The 15,671-nt window shown below is 36.4% G+C and overlaps 1 protein-coding gene across 1 annotated transcript in view; it reads right to left on the bottom strand.

Moving 5' to 3' along the window:
• The window catches only part of Galntl6 (polypeptide N-acetylgalactosaminyltransferase like 6), a 1,222,499-nt gene that overhangs the window by 652,583 nt on the left and 554,245 nt on the right, over positions 1-15,671 (bottom strand). The window contains exon 3 of the mRNA XM_055597863.1: positions 2,979-3,117. Coding sequence (XP_055453838.1) covers positions 2,979-3,117 — 139 coding nt within the window. The remainder of the gene's footprint in view (positions 1-2,978; positions 3,118-15,671) is intronic.

Below are 15,671 nucleotides of genomic sequence, written 5' to 3'. Positions count from 1 at the left end.
AAAAAAAAAAAAAAAAAAAAAAAAAAAAAAAAAAAAAAAAAAAAAAAACTTCAAGTCTCTAAAGAAAGAAATTGAAGAAGATATCAGAAGATGGAAAGACCTCCTGTGCTCATGGATCGGTAAGATTAACATAGAGAAAATGGCCATCTTACCAAAAGTAATCTACAGATTCAATGCAATTCCCATCAAAATACCAACACAATTCTTTACAGACATTGAGAGAAAAATTATCAACTTCATATGGAGAAACAAAAAACCCAGAATTTCCAAAATGATCCTGTACAACAACAGTCTAGAGGTATCTCCATTCCTGGTCTCAAACTGTACTACAGAGCAATAGTAATAAAAATGGCATGGTATTGGCATAGAAACAGAAGGGTGAATCAATGGAACTAAAGTGAAGATCCAGAAATAAGCCCACACACCTATGGATACTTGATTGTTGACAAAGAAGCCAAACCATTCAATGGAAAAAAAGATAGCATCTTCAACAAATAGTGCTGGTCCAACTGGATGTCTACATGCAGAAAAATGAAAATAGATTCATATTTATCACAATTTCTATTCCCATTCTCCAACTGAGGGACATCTGGGTTGTTCCCAGATTCTTGTTAATACATATAGAGCTACTATGAAAATGATTGAGCAAATGTTCAGGCAAATGGTGGGACTAGAAAAGATCATCCTGCGTGAGGTATCCCAGAAGCAGAAAGACACACATGGTATATACTCACTTATAAGTGGATATTAGACACATAATATAGGATAAAAATAGTAAAATCTGTACACCTGAAGAAGCTAATAAAGAAGGAGGACTCTTTTTTAAGATGTGCAATCCTCATTCATTAACGCAAAAAGGATAGACTTCAGAAGAGGGAGAAAACAGGGAACAGGACAGGAACCTACCACAGAGGGAGGGCCTCTAAAAGACTCTACCCTGTGGGGTCTCAAAGCAGATGCTGAGGTTCATAGCTAAACTTTGAGCAGAGTGTAGGGAATCTTATGAAAGAAGGGGCAGACAGAAAGACCTGGAGGGGACAGGAGCTCCACAAGGAGAGCAACAGAACCAAAACATCTGGGCCCAGTGTTCTTTTCTGAGACTGATACTCCAACAAAGGAGCATTCACGAAGATCAACTAGAACCCCTGCACAGATGTAGCCCATGGCAGCTCAGTCCCCAAGTGGATTGACTAGTAAGGGGATCAGATGCTATTTCTGAAGTGAGTTCAGTGGCTGGCTCTTTAATCACCTCCCCCTGAGGTGGGAGGCAGGCAGCCTTGCCAGGCCACAGATGAAGATAATGCAGACAGACCTAATGAGATCTGATAGGCTGGAGTCAAATGGAAGGTGGGGGAGGACCTCCCCTATCAGTGGACTAGGGGAGGGAAATGGGAGGAGAAGGGGGAGGGAGGGAGAGATTGGGAGGGGATGAGCAAAGGGGGCCAAAACTGGGATACAAAGTGAATAAATTGTAATAATTTAAAAAATAAATTTAAAAAAAGAAACACTTGTATGAGAGAGGGCTTATAGTCAGAGGAAGGGAAGAAAGGAAGGAGGGAGAGTGGGAAGAAGGAACAGAATTAACAGAAACTAACCAAAATAAAGATAAGATATAAATTAAGTGAGATATATAAATTAAGAAAGAAATATATAAATATATAAAATGACATATAAATAAAGATATAAATTAAGTGAGAATTGTAGATTAGTAAAACTCAAAGTTTTGATAATTGACACTTAAAAGGAAAAATATATACTTTAGGGACTACTGTTTTTTTATATCACTTCTTTAATTCATTTGGCAAACATAAGAATAACTGGTTTTCTCATCAGAATCTGTTTTGTTTTTGTAGTTTAATTTTTTTTAATTTTTAATTATTTATTACATGTTATACACTTTCCATCCAGGCTGTAGCCCCTCCTTCATCTCCTTCTAATCATACCCTTCCTCCCTCTTCTCCTCCTATGTCCCTCCCCTAGTCCACTGATAGGGGAGGTCCTCCTCCTCTTCTATCTGACCCTAGCCTATCAGATTTCAACAGGACTGGCTGAGTTACCTTCCTCAGTAGCCTCACAAGGCTGTACTACCCAGGGGGAGGTGAACAAAAAGCCAGCCACTGAGTTCATGCCAGACACAGCCCCTGCTTCCCTTACTAGGAAACCCACTTGGAGACTGAAACTATGGGGTATATTTGAGCACAGATTTTATGTCCTCTCCATGTATAGTCCTTGGTTAGGGTATCCGTCTCTGCAGTCCCCAATGGACCCAGATTTTTTGGCTCTGTCTGTCTCCTTGTGGAGCTCCTGTTCCCTCCACGCTTTCTATCTCCCTCTTTTTTCATAAGATTCCCTGCATTCTACCCAAAGTTTGGCTATGAGTCTCAGCATCTACTCTGATACTCTGATCAGGAGAGTCTTTCAGAAGCCCTTTTTTGGTAGGCTCCTGTCCTGTTCATTGTCTTCTCCTATGACCTATGTCCATCCTGTTTGCCCTTCTGAATGAGGACTGAGAATCTTCCCTAGGGTCTTCTTTCTTGTTAAGCTTCTTTAAGAGTATAGATTTTAGTATGTTTATCCTACATTATATGTTTAATATCCACTTATAAGTGTGTATATATCATGAGTGTCTTTCTGCTTCTGAGTTATCCCACTCAGGATGATCTTTTCTGTGTTATTATGAATTGAAGCCATTAACATAACTCCTGAAAGGACATCTGTCACACAAATGTCCTCATATCTTATCAGCATTCTATGAAATAAAAATTACAGCAGTTATCTTAATCAGTGCAGCTGACATTCTTTGAGAATTTCAAAACATATTTACTTTTAATTAATCATACTTAACATTACAAAACATGGAAGTTTTAATCCAAATGATGAATGTGAAACTTTGATTACACATACCACAGTAATATGCATGAAAAAATAATAACACAAAATAACCAAGAAACCAGCACCTTTCACATGCTTGTACTTACTTAGCATGGCGGATGTCTGGCAGAGACCTCTCTAGAGCAATCTTGTTGCTGACAAAAATATTGAAGCCATTTTCCCTGTAAGCAGAATCATCATGGTGCTCTTCTGTAAGGGGGTATGGTTTTCCATGCTCACCTTTCCCTACAATAAAAAGTAAAATAAGGTTTTCATCTGAAAAAAAATCCACTTCATGTTCTAGAACAGATACTCATCAACAGATAATGGATAACGAAAATATGCAATTTATACACAATGGCATATGTGTTAGCCTTGAAGATAAATGGAAAACAGACATATACAGGAAAATTATTGAACTGAAATCTATTATATTAAGCAAATAAAGTAACACCCCCAAAGACAAATACTTCATTTTCTCTCCTATGTAGGTCTTTTAATTTTTACATATGTGTGGAAGTGTATCTGCATGTGCACATATACTCCTGTGTGTGTGTGTGGACACTGGAGGTTGCCAGCACATTGTTCTGCTCCACATTGAACACCGATGCAATTTCCACAGTGGAAACGATCTCAAGACGTCACACGCACATACCACGGGTGTCCACCTGCATTCATGAACCCACTGGTGAGCACACACCACATATAGACGTGTGACACGAACATACATATGAATAAAAACGTCATGATGTAGTAGGAATAATGCTCAGTCCTTTCCCTCTTTTGTGCATTTGCTTAAGCGCAAGGATTTTCAGGTTATCCAGCTGAGACTGAAAACGCGGGACCGCTAACACTTAGTATTTGAGAAAGACATTTGGCACCTAAGCTATTCTTTTTAGTACTAAAGTGTGTCAAACTTATAATATGGACGGGCTAAAAATGTTACTCATGGATTGTGTTTTGATACATTGAATTTATCAGTTCTTTCTCCTGCTATTTCATAGTTACACATTTTCTCATTTGTTTAAACTTAATTACAATGAATTTGCAAATAAATACAGAGTAAAATTAACCAGTCCAAAGGTCTGTAAATCTCAATGAAAGTCCAGAGCAAGAACAACCATCCTGAAACTATAGAGTTTCAGATTGGATTTTATACTTTCACTAATCAATTATTTTTATTCACCTGGCACCACCAAAAAAGAAATGAAGTTAAAACTAGAAAAACAGTAAATTTTTTTTTTCTAAATCTTCTCTGTCTGTAACCTTCATTCTGATATTGAAGAAAGGCAGCTTACACATTACAATAACTTCTGAAGCGGTCTTCCTTTATGTTTCATTGGGATTTCATATGACTTTTCTTATCTTACTCATGTGCATGTGTGTGTGTTCAATAAATATTTTTACATATATACATATTTTTATATATTTACATATATAGATACTTAATTGTATTATATGTAATAGCTTTCATTTCAGTATATTTTTCTAAATGCACCATGTTGGTTTGTATACTCTTTTTTTTCATTTTGTCATTGTTTATTCATTTACAATTTAGTTTTGTCACAAATGTAAATTATGTTCTGTAAAGCTCTACAGTAACATTGTTAAACCTAATTTTCATGATCATATTTGTCCTACTTTATCTATATACTTTCTTATGTATTTATTAATTATTACTATTATTTTGTTAATTGCTCACTTTTTATACTCATTGGCTCTCAGAGTTTTACATTTCCAAGGCTTTCAAAGAGCAGAGCCTTTTTCTTTCACACAACAGCACTCGTATCTGTTTTGAATGAAATACAGATTTCTCATTTTATTCTATAACTTACAATAAATAACATTAGTTTTTACATGTATTTGCCCTTCTCTGACATAAATGAGATTGCTTTAAAGAACTACAAATTTGACTGTGGATATGTATTTGGAAATGTGTATAGGCATCTATTTATATTAATATAGCTATGAAGTTACATTAATAGATGATCTTCTGCTGTGTTAAAATATTGGTTTATAATTAGTAGAATACTAAAAGTTAAATTCTTTCAAAATTTGTATTTTTCAGCCTTATTAATTGTTTTGCAAACATATTTCATTTTAATCACCAGAATTCTATTTATTTTCGGGGAGGTTGGAGGCTTGAAAAAGTCAGTTTTTATATCAAATTTATATTCCAAAACTAACAACAGAAGGCATTCTTTTTAGTTTCTTGAATAATCCCTGTGATAGTTCCTTTAGTAGATCTGATATCCACATCAAGCAATTGAATTCTAAGAAAGTAGAACTTTAAGAACAGGATGAAACTAAACATGATGGTGCAGGTCTGTGATCCCTGAACTCATGGGCCTGAAGCCAGTGATCAGAGTACAATAATGAATAAAATAATACAGACATAAATTTTCTATGTTTTGGGGATGAAAACTAAATTAAGTGTTTTTACGTTGAGCCTTAATAAACAACGTGTGGCTGCTTAGCTCTGAGTCAGATCTCTAACCATAACCAGGGTAATGGAAGGACTCACAGCTAGTCTCAGTACTGCGGCAGTGGAAGAAGAAGTAGCCAGCTTTCAGTCATCCTCCCTCACACAGGAAGTTTGAGTCTAGTCTGTGCTAGATACCTTGCTTGACAAACAATTAGACCCACAAAACACCACCATCCTCTAACACCACTGATACTAAATGAAATCCCAATACTCTGATTCAGCCCCATGACATATTTTGGGGAAATGCTACTTAGTTTTTTTTCTAACTTAAATGGAAATTAAAAAGTTAGTGAGAAATTTCATGTAGAAAGCATTGTACTGAAATATTATAGATACACACACTCACACAGTCTATGTATGTACATATATAGTTATAAATATATAAATAATTATGCAGTGACATGACACTGCATGTCATTTTTTTTTATATTAATCACAGGTCTTTCACTTGTATCCCAGCTGTAGCCCCCTCCATCTTTCCCTTCCAATCCCACCCTCCCTCCCTCATCTCCTCCCCTGCCCCTTCCAAGTCCACTGATGGGGGAACCTCTTCCCCTTCTATCTAATGCTAGCTTATCAGGTATCTTCAGGACTGGCTGCCAAGTCCTCCTCTGTAGCCTAGATTTGCTCCTCCCTCAGGGAGGGGGGAGGAGGTCAAAGAGCCAGTCATTGAGTTCATGTCAGAAATAATCCTTGTTTCCCTTACTAGGGAACCCATTTGGATACTGAGCTACCATGGGCTACATCCAAGCCAGGGTTCTAGGTTATATCCATACATGGTCCTTGGTTGGAGAAACAGTCTCATAGAAGAACGCTGTGCCCCGATATATTTGGTCCTTGTGGAGCTCCTGTCCTCTCTAGGTCTTACTAACTCCCCCTTTTTTCATATGATTCCCTGAACTCTGCCCAAGGTTTGGTTATGAGTCTCAGCATCTGCTTTGATACACTGCTAGGTAGAGTCTTTCAGAGGCCCTCTATAGTAGGCTCCTGTCCTGTTACTTGTTTTCTCCATGTAAGGAAGTTGTTCAGTGCTCATTCAGAAGGAAAAATGCAATAGACATTGGAAGCAGGAGGAGACAGGAGGAGACAGGAGGGCAGGAGCTTATTACAGAGGGCCTCTGAAAGACTGATGATTGACGTTTCGAAGTAGAGGCTAACTCGTAGCCAAACTTTGGGCAGAATACAGACAATCTTATGAAAGAAGGGGGAGATAGAAAGACCTGGAGGGGACAGGAGCCTCCAAAGGAGACCAATAGAGGCAATTAAGCTGAGCCCTGGGGTCCCTGCAGAGACTGATACACCGACCAAGGACAATGCATGGAGATGACCTAAAACCCCTGCTCATATGTAGCCCACAGACTCAGTCTCCAAGTGGTTTCCCTAATAAGGGGAGCAGGAGCTTTCTCTAGCATGAAATCAATGACAGGCTCTCTAATCACCTCTCTCTGGGTGATGTAGCCTTGCCAAGACACAGGGGCAGACAATGCAACCAGTCTTGATGAGACCTGAGAGGCTAGGGTCAAATAGAATGGGAGGAAGACCTCACCTATCAGTGGACTAGGAGAGGGTTATGGGAGAAGAGGGAGGGCGGGTGGGATCGACAGATGAGGGAGGGGGCCACGGCCTGAATACAAATCGAATAAATTGTAATAAATTATAATAAATGAATAAAACAAAACAAAAATTCAAAGTAAAAATATTGAGTACTATAATACTAAGCATATTTACCATTGCTTTGAAACCATTTTAATACTTATTTTAAAATATTGATACACTATAATGTAACTCATTATAATTTATTGAGTTTATAATTTATCAAGCCATAATACCATCTTTAAATTCTGAAATGCTGTATCAGTCGCTGCTTTTAAAATAACTTAAAAAATAAATGGGATATTTTAAATCATGTAAGCATGAAATTAAATATTATGAGTAAATAATGAAGTTTCAAGCAGAAAATACTTCTCTAGTTTGTAAATGATGCTGTATATTCAAAGGAGATATTGGCTACTTAAACAGGGACTGATGCTGATTTTCTCATATGCACCTGGTTGTTTGTCTCCTGGTTAATATGACAATACTATGACTATCTGATAGATCGCTGTGACTATCACAGGAATGTGTATTAGGGATATGTATTGAGTGTGTGCTGTGTGCACCACCATGTAGGGAAATCGAAAATGTACACAGCATTTTGCCAGGTAGAAAAAGCTAGGAAATACTATGATTAGGAACATAGGGCACATTTATAAAATGACTACAGTGAGAAGAACACCTGGTCTGTGCAAAAATAAATCGCTGAATGATAAACCAAAATCTGATGAATTGAGGAGCTTGGTGTAGGCTGGGACACAGAGTTAACAAATTGTAACTAAAAAGAAAAAGAAAAAAAAAATTAAAAAAAAAAGGAAAAAAAAGTTGAAATGCAGGGCTGAGCAAATATTTAATAAATCTATTTTACAAGAGAGAGATCTATTAACAGTAAAAACTGAGAGATAAAATAGGTTTAGGGTAGAGGAAAAATTCTAGTGACTTTAGGTTATTAGAACTGTTTCTTATAAGTAAGTAGTATAAAGAAAGTGTAAAGACACCAGTGAAACTAAGCCATTTGGAAACTCAAAAATCCATGAATATTGTTGCCTTCAAGCGTTGTGTGTAGAGATCTTTTTATTATCACTACAACAGAGACATAAATTTCAAAAACTGTATAAAGACTTTTTATCCAATTGTACTTTTTCTCTTCCTCCTCCTCCCTCCCTTTCTTTCTGCTCCTTCACTGCCTTCCTCAGCTCTCTCTTTCTTACTCCTTTTCTTTTTACCTCTCCCTCAGCCTCTACATTCTATCTCTCTTTATCACACACACTACATTCCTTCTCTTACCTTCATCCCTTTAAAAAGGTAAACATTTCTACATAACCCGGAAACTTCCTTTGTAGACCAGGGAAAATCAGCCTTTCTGTGACTCTCTTGTTTCTGTCCAAAAACTGTTGGGATTGTAGAATTGTGCAGAAACGTAAACACATCTGCTTTCTTTTACACATTACTGACTGTTGTGAATTAACGTTTTTACCTATTTAATGACTTTCCCTCCGGGTGAATATATACTCTGAAAAAAGAAAGATGTCTTTCTGTTCAGCATAATGTTACCAGCATCTCAGAGGTGATGATCACATAGTAGGCATCTGTTCATATTAGTGCATGGTAAACCAATTAGGAGGAGCGAGGAGCTGAGCACCTTAGTTCTATTTTCTAAAAGAAATAAAGGGTTTTTTTTATTTTCTTGAAAGCAAATATTGATCACTTAAGCAAATATTGATCACTGTATAGAGAAGGGGTTTGGGAATTAAATGACATCAAAACTTATGAGAAAGAAGCAAAAATAGGATATTGGAATTCACAAGCAAGTATAATGATCTTTGAGATAGAGGTCCGGGACCGTGTCTTTGGGTGAGGACTTAGCTCACTAAAGAATGTTTGTTGTTCTCTGTAATTTCTGTGGAAATGGAAGAAAAATTACCAGCTCTTTTATGTATCATAAACTTCCGACTGTCCCTAAGAACATGATGGAAACCTGAAAGGTGTACTGATCTGATAAGGTATTTGAGTGAGAATTTTTCTACTATTATTATCAAGTAGGTTTTCACCATGATGCCTAGACTATCCCCAAACCACTGTGATCCTACAGCTTCCCTTCGCAGCCTCATGAGTAGCTAGAATGGCAAGTTCCCACTATCTGCCCCACCCGGCTTAAAGACGTCTTCACTAAAATCTACGAGGCTCTTACTTTCCTCACCACTTCTTAAAACATCAATTAAATCCAACTTCCTCAAGATTGGGAGTGTTTACTTTTTAATGAACCTATTAACTTTCTGCTTAGGTTAAACTTTCTTCATATACATCTCTATGTATGAATATATAAATATATTGTAATATGTATTGTATTTATAGTGTATGTTTTATGTTTATATTGAATAAGTTTCTCTTCAATTCACCGAACAGTGAATACCCATATTTATGCACCCAGCTGTATCACTTATAAAAAGAACGAGCAATTCTTATCATGCCCATTCACTTCACGTGTGCAGTCTGCTTACGTGGAATTCCCATTTCGTGCCTCACTCACAGACTTGTCAGTATCTTCTTGGAAGAAATCACTGAAGATTGATTTTACAAAAACGGCAGATGAAATATGAATATCAATAAAATATGTTCACACAATATCATCTTGCTCTGGGGAATCTAGTAAGTTGTTCTATTACTGATCTGTCACTAGACTGCTACTGAATTTGCTTTAAATGTTCTTTTCTATTTTTTTTTATTTGAGGAAGCAACACATTTGTTTGCAGATAGAAAAGGTTGCTTTTTCATCCCATTTTTTTCATCATTCTAGTTATTCCTCTCCTAAAAAATATGATAGCCAGGGTCAGAAACTATTTATTCTCTTTCCTTGGTAGTTTATTTTAAAGTTGTTGAGTGTATACTTGAAAGGTGTACTGATTGTCAAAGACAATGTGTCCATTAGAAACTAAACACTGTACTTAAGGTACTTATAGAATTTGGAATGCTGATAGCTATTATAGTAATTAAAATTTGTATATGTACATGTGTAAACCAAAATAAAAGTTTGGGAAACTGCACTTAAGTTTCTTCAGTTGTCTTTATATATGTAATAGGGGCTTTGTAAATCATTCGTAATTGTGGTATTTTATTGCAATCAGTTCATTTACATACTACAATTGTTTTTGCCATGGTATCTCTTGAAACAATCATCGCATTTACCAGGATATGTCTTAGCAAAATTTATTGTTGGGGGAGAAGGCATAAAAGAAAAATATTTTCATATTTTGTGTCAAGATAAGTATAATATATACTAAAAACTTACACACACACACAATTATTTAATCTTTGCAAATAGTCTCTGACTCCAGAGTGTACTGAAATACTCTATTCAAATCAATGCATGTTTACTGCTATACATAAAATTCTTAATGAGATTATGAATCTACATAACTAAATCATCAATAGGAAGGAAAAAGAACCAATTACTCAACAAATACATGGCTTCTTTGGTATTTTCCTAACAATCATATTGTGAAGTATTTAAGTGCTATAAGCCAAATATTGGTGTGAGATAAAGAAGCCATATTTAATAAACAAAGGATAATAAGAATTTCTTTTTTGTTGTTATATTTCTATGTGTAAAGAATGTTGTATTGTCACATATTTTCTCTGAAAACATATTATGTGTAAAGTTAAACTTTTTCTTTGGTTATTAGATTTTGTGGATAATATGTGTATATATATATATATATATATATATATATATATATATATGAAATGTAAAATAAATAATTGTCTCTAAATTCAATATTCATGTTAGCATTATTAAACAGTAGCTACCCACAATCCTGGAAGATATTTTTGTTGTTTTGCTTTCTATGTTTAAAATATATGTCAAATTTACTTTATACCTTTTCGCTCTTTCCTGTTGCAGTTGATAGACTTTTTCTTACAGCTTTTTACAGTATAAATTAGAAGCTTGGCTATCCCCTTGTCCTTTCTATTTTCCCTCTTCTCCTCTCTTTTGTTTGTTCATTATTTTTAATTTTATAATACAATATTCATGTATTATATTTAAGTCAGGTGATTCACAGAATTAATGAAGAACACAATTACTGTTTCTTTACCTACAGAAATATTGCTTTGATATTTTGTTGCTATGGCAAAGACTTACTGGTCTGTGTAAGGGGTTCTAAGCTGTCGGTTGAATATAAAGGATCTAAGTTTCATACCAAACTTCCACTACAAACTTCCACATACAGTAAGTATGATGAGCTCTTTAACTTTTCTTTCCTCAAAATTTTGTTTGTACAAAGGTAACAATGTTTATAAAAGTAACAATGAGGCAGGTAATTAATATTTTAAAGTGCCCTCCAATCCTTTAATTGATCGATCTTTCCTATATAATCATATTCTCTTGGATAATTCATATCAAAATGCTAAACTTGATAGTATTTTTTACTGTAAAATAATTATGTATTTAAATCATTTATTAATATTCAGATAAAAGCAATATAATTTAGTCATAAAATCTATGATTTTTAAAAGTGAGAGTCCCCTGAGAAAATAAGATATAACAGGAGCCTACCACAGATGGCCTCTGAAAGACTCTACTAATCGAGGTATCGAAGCACAGGCTGAGATTCATAGCCAAATTTTGGGCAGAGTGCAAGGAATTTTATGAAAGAAAGGGGAGAGAGAGATATCCAGTGGGTACAGGAGCTCCAAAAGGAGACCAACAGAGCCAAAAAACAAACAAATAAACAAAACAAAAACAAACAACCAAAAATGAAAAAAGAGCTAGTTCCTGGGGTCCCTGCAGAGACTAATACCCCAACCAAGAACCATGCATGGAAAGGACTTAAAACTCCTGTTCAGATGTAGCTATAGACTCAGTCTTCAAGTGGGCTCTCTAGTAAGGGGAGCTTGGTCTGTTTCTGACATGAACTCAGTGACAGGCATTTTGATCACCACCCCTGGGAGTGTGCAGCCTTGTCAAGCCAAAGAGGATGACAATGCAACCAGTTCTGATGAGATCTGTTAGGCTAGGGTCAGATAGAAGGGGAGGAAATCCTTCCCTATCAGTGAACAAGGGAAGGGGAATAGGCAGAGAAGAGAGAGGGAGAAAGGAAGGGAGTGAATTGGGAGGAGACAAGGGAAGGGGCCACAGCCAGGATACAAAGTGAATAAATTGTAATAAATAATTAAAACATAAGAAAGATACAAGAATCTGTGGTTAGGCCTCATATTCATATATATTCATAAATACATATTCATACACATATGTACATATCTGTGTGTATATATATGTATACATGTACATATATGTGTATATATGTATACATATATATTCATATTTATGAATATGAGGCCTAACCACAGATTCTTGTATCTTGTATATATATATATATATGTGTGTATATATATATATATGTATTTATTTATAAATATATATATCTTTATATATATATCTTTATATATATATAACTCTGCAAATAATGTTATATCTCATACTAAAATGAAAAATAAATAAAAATAGTAGAAGAAAAAAACTAAGTCTCCTCAGAGAAATTGCATTTTATGATGCTTTAATTAAATAGTATACATCCCTTATTTTCAAAGGAAGTTATTGAAATTACTTTATCCATTTAAAACTGGGTGATCTAATAGCAGAGAAGATAAAAGGGCTGAGAAAGAAATTAGGGAAACAACACCCTTCACAATAGCCACTAATACCATAAAGTACCTTGGAGTGACTCTAACCAAACAAGTGAAAGGCCTGTATGAGAAAAACTTCAAGTCTCTAAAGAAAGAAATTGAAGAAGATATCAGAAGATGGAAAGATTTTCCGTGCTCATGGATCGGTAGGATTAACATAGTGAAAATGGCTATTCTGCCAAAAGCAATCTACAGATTCAGTGCAATTCCCACCAAAATACCAACACAATTCTTCATAGATCTTGAGAGAAAAATTCTCAACTTCATATGGAGAAACAAAAAACCCAGAATTTTCAAAATGATCCTGTACAACAACAGATCGTCTGGAGGCATCTCTATCCCTGATTTCAAGCTGTACTACAAAGCAATAGTAATAAAAACGGCATGGTGTTGGCATAGAAATAGAAGAGTGGATCAATGAAACCGAATAGAAGACCCTAAATTAAACTTATATACCTATGCATATTTGATTTTTGACAAAGAAGACAAAACCATTCAGTGGAAAAATTACAACATCTTCAACAAATGGTGCTGGTCCTACTTTATGTCTACATGCAGAAAAATGAAAATAGATCTATATTTTTCATGCTGCACAAAACTAATGTCCAAATGGATCAAAGACCTCAACATAAAACCAGATACACTAAAACGCTAGAACTAAAAGTGAGTAAGACATTGGAACTCATTGGCACAGGAGACAACTTCCTGAACAGAACACCAACAGCACAGGCTCTAAGAGCAACAATCGATAAATGGGACTTCATAAAACTGGAAAATCTTCTGTAAAGCAAAGGATATAGTCACCAAAACAAAACGACAGCCTACAGACTGGGAAAGGATCTTCACCAACCCTATATCTGACAGAGGGCTGATATTCAGCATATATAAAAAAAACTAAAGGACTTAAAAGGCAGCAAATCAAACAATCCGATTAAAAAATGGGGTACAGAGGACAATGCAGCCAATTTTGATGAGAACTGATAGACTAAGATCAGAAAAGAGAGGAGAACCTCCCCTATCAGTGGATTTGGGGAGGGGCATGCATGCAGAAAGGAGAGAGAGGGTGGGATCGGCAGGGGAGGGAGGGGCTTATTGGGGGATAAAAAATGAATAAAGTGTAATTAATAAAAATTTTTAAAAAATGGGGTACAGAGCTAAACAGAGAATTCTAAGTAGAGGAATACAGAATGGCTGAGAAACACTTAAAGAAATGCTCAATGTCCTTAGCCATCAGAGAGATGCAAATCAAAACGACACTGGGATATCACCTGGCACCAACCAGAATGGCTAAGAACAAAAACTCAAGTGACAACACATGCTGGAGAGGTTGTGGAGAAAGGGGAACCCTCCTCCATTGCTGGTGGAAATTCAAACTTGTACAACCACTTTGGAAATGAACCTAGTGCTTTCTCAGACAATTAGGAATAGTATTACCTCAAGATCCAGCTATACTACTCCTAGGCATATATCCAAAAGGTGTTCAAGTACACAACAAGGATATTTGTTCAACCATGTTTGTAGCCGTCGTAATAGCCAGAAGCTGGAAACAACCCAGATGCCCCTCCACTGAAGAATGGATACAGAATTTGTGGTACTTTTACACAATGGAATACTTCTCAGCAATTAAAAATGAGGAAATCATGAAATTTGCAGGCAAATGGTGGGACCTCGAAACTATCATCCTGAGTGAGGTATTCCAAAAGTAGAAAGACACAAATGGTGTATACTCACTTATATAGACCTATAAGATAGGATAAATATACTGAAATCTATCCACCTAAAGAAGATAAACAAGAAAGAGGACCCAGGGTAAGATGATCAATCCTCACTTAGGAAGACAAATGGGATGGACATTGGATGTAGGAGCAAACAGGTAACAGGACAGGAGCCTACCACAGAGGGCCTCTGAAAGACTCTACCTAGCCGTGTATCAAATCAGATATTAAGACTCATAGCCAAACCTCCAGCAGAATGCAAGGAATCAAAAAAAAAAAAAAAAAAAAAAAAAAAAAAAAAAAAAGAGGGGGGGGTTAATATGACCTGGAGAGGACAGGAGTTCCACAAGGACCAAATATATCTGGGCACAGGGGTCTTTTATCAGACTGTTTCTCCAAACACGGACCATGTATGGATGCAACCTAGAGCCCCTGCTCAGATGTAGCCCTTGGTACCTCAGTACCCAAGTGGGTACCCTAATAAGGGGTACGGGGACTGTTTCTGACATGAACTCAACGGCGGGCTCTTTTACCCCTCCACCCCCGGGAAGAGCAGCCTTGTTAGGCCACAGAGGAGGACTTTGCAGCCAGTTCTGAAGACACCTGATAAACCAGTATCAGATGAAAGGGGAGGTGGTTCTCCCTTATCTGTGGACTTGGAAAGGGGCAGAGAGCACATGGGGGTGGGAGTGGGTGAGATTGGGAGGGAATGAGGGAGTGGGATACAGCAGGGATACAAAGTTAACAAACAGTAACTAATAGTAAAAAAAAAAAAAAAAACCAAAACAAAACAAAAAAATAAAACATAGGTTTCCATGTGCTAAAATAAAACCAGCTTAATATTGAAAAAATGATTTCACCCTAGTCAGGGGAACAGGGACTGTCTCTGACTTGAACTCAGTGGCTGACTCTTTAATCACCTCCCCCTGAGGGGAGAACAGCTTTACCAGGCCACAGTGGAAGACAAGGCAGCCAGTCCTGATGAGACCTGATAAGCTAGGGTCAGAGGGAAGGGGAGGAGGACCTCCCCTATCAGTGGACTGGAAGAAGGGCAAGGGAGGAGAAGAGGGAGGAAGGGTGAGATTGGGAGGGAATGAGGGAGGGAGCTACAGCTGGGATACAAAGTGAATAAATTGTAATTAATAAAAAATTAAAAAGAATTTAAAAATATTACCACAATAAAATCATCAATAGCCAAGAAACCTGAAGTAGAAATTTCAAATGTGTGTGAAGTTGTGATAAACATGAAAGCATGTCTGCTGCGCTCTTCTAGGATATTTCCTGAACGACATTTTGTTTAAATATTGCAATTGTAGATATGA

Source organism: Psammomys obesus, unplaced genomic scaffold (genome assembly GCF_907164565.1).
Source record: "Psammomys obesus unplaced genomic scaffold, mPsaObe1.curated_primary_1811, whole genome shotgun sequence".
Lineage (NCBI taxonomy): Eukaryota > Metazoa > Chordata > Mammalia > Rodentia > Muridae > Psammomys > Psammomys obesus.
Note: the sequence above shows the minus strand (reverse complement) of the source record. Positions and strands in the feature narration are given on the sequence as shown.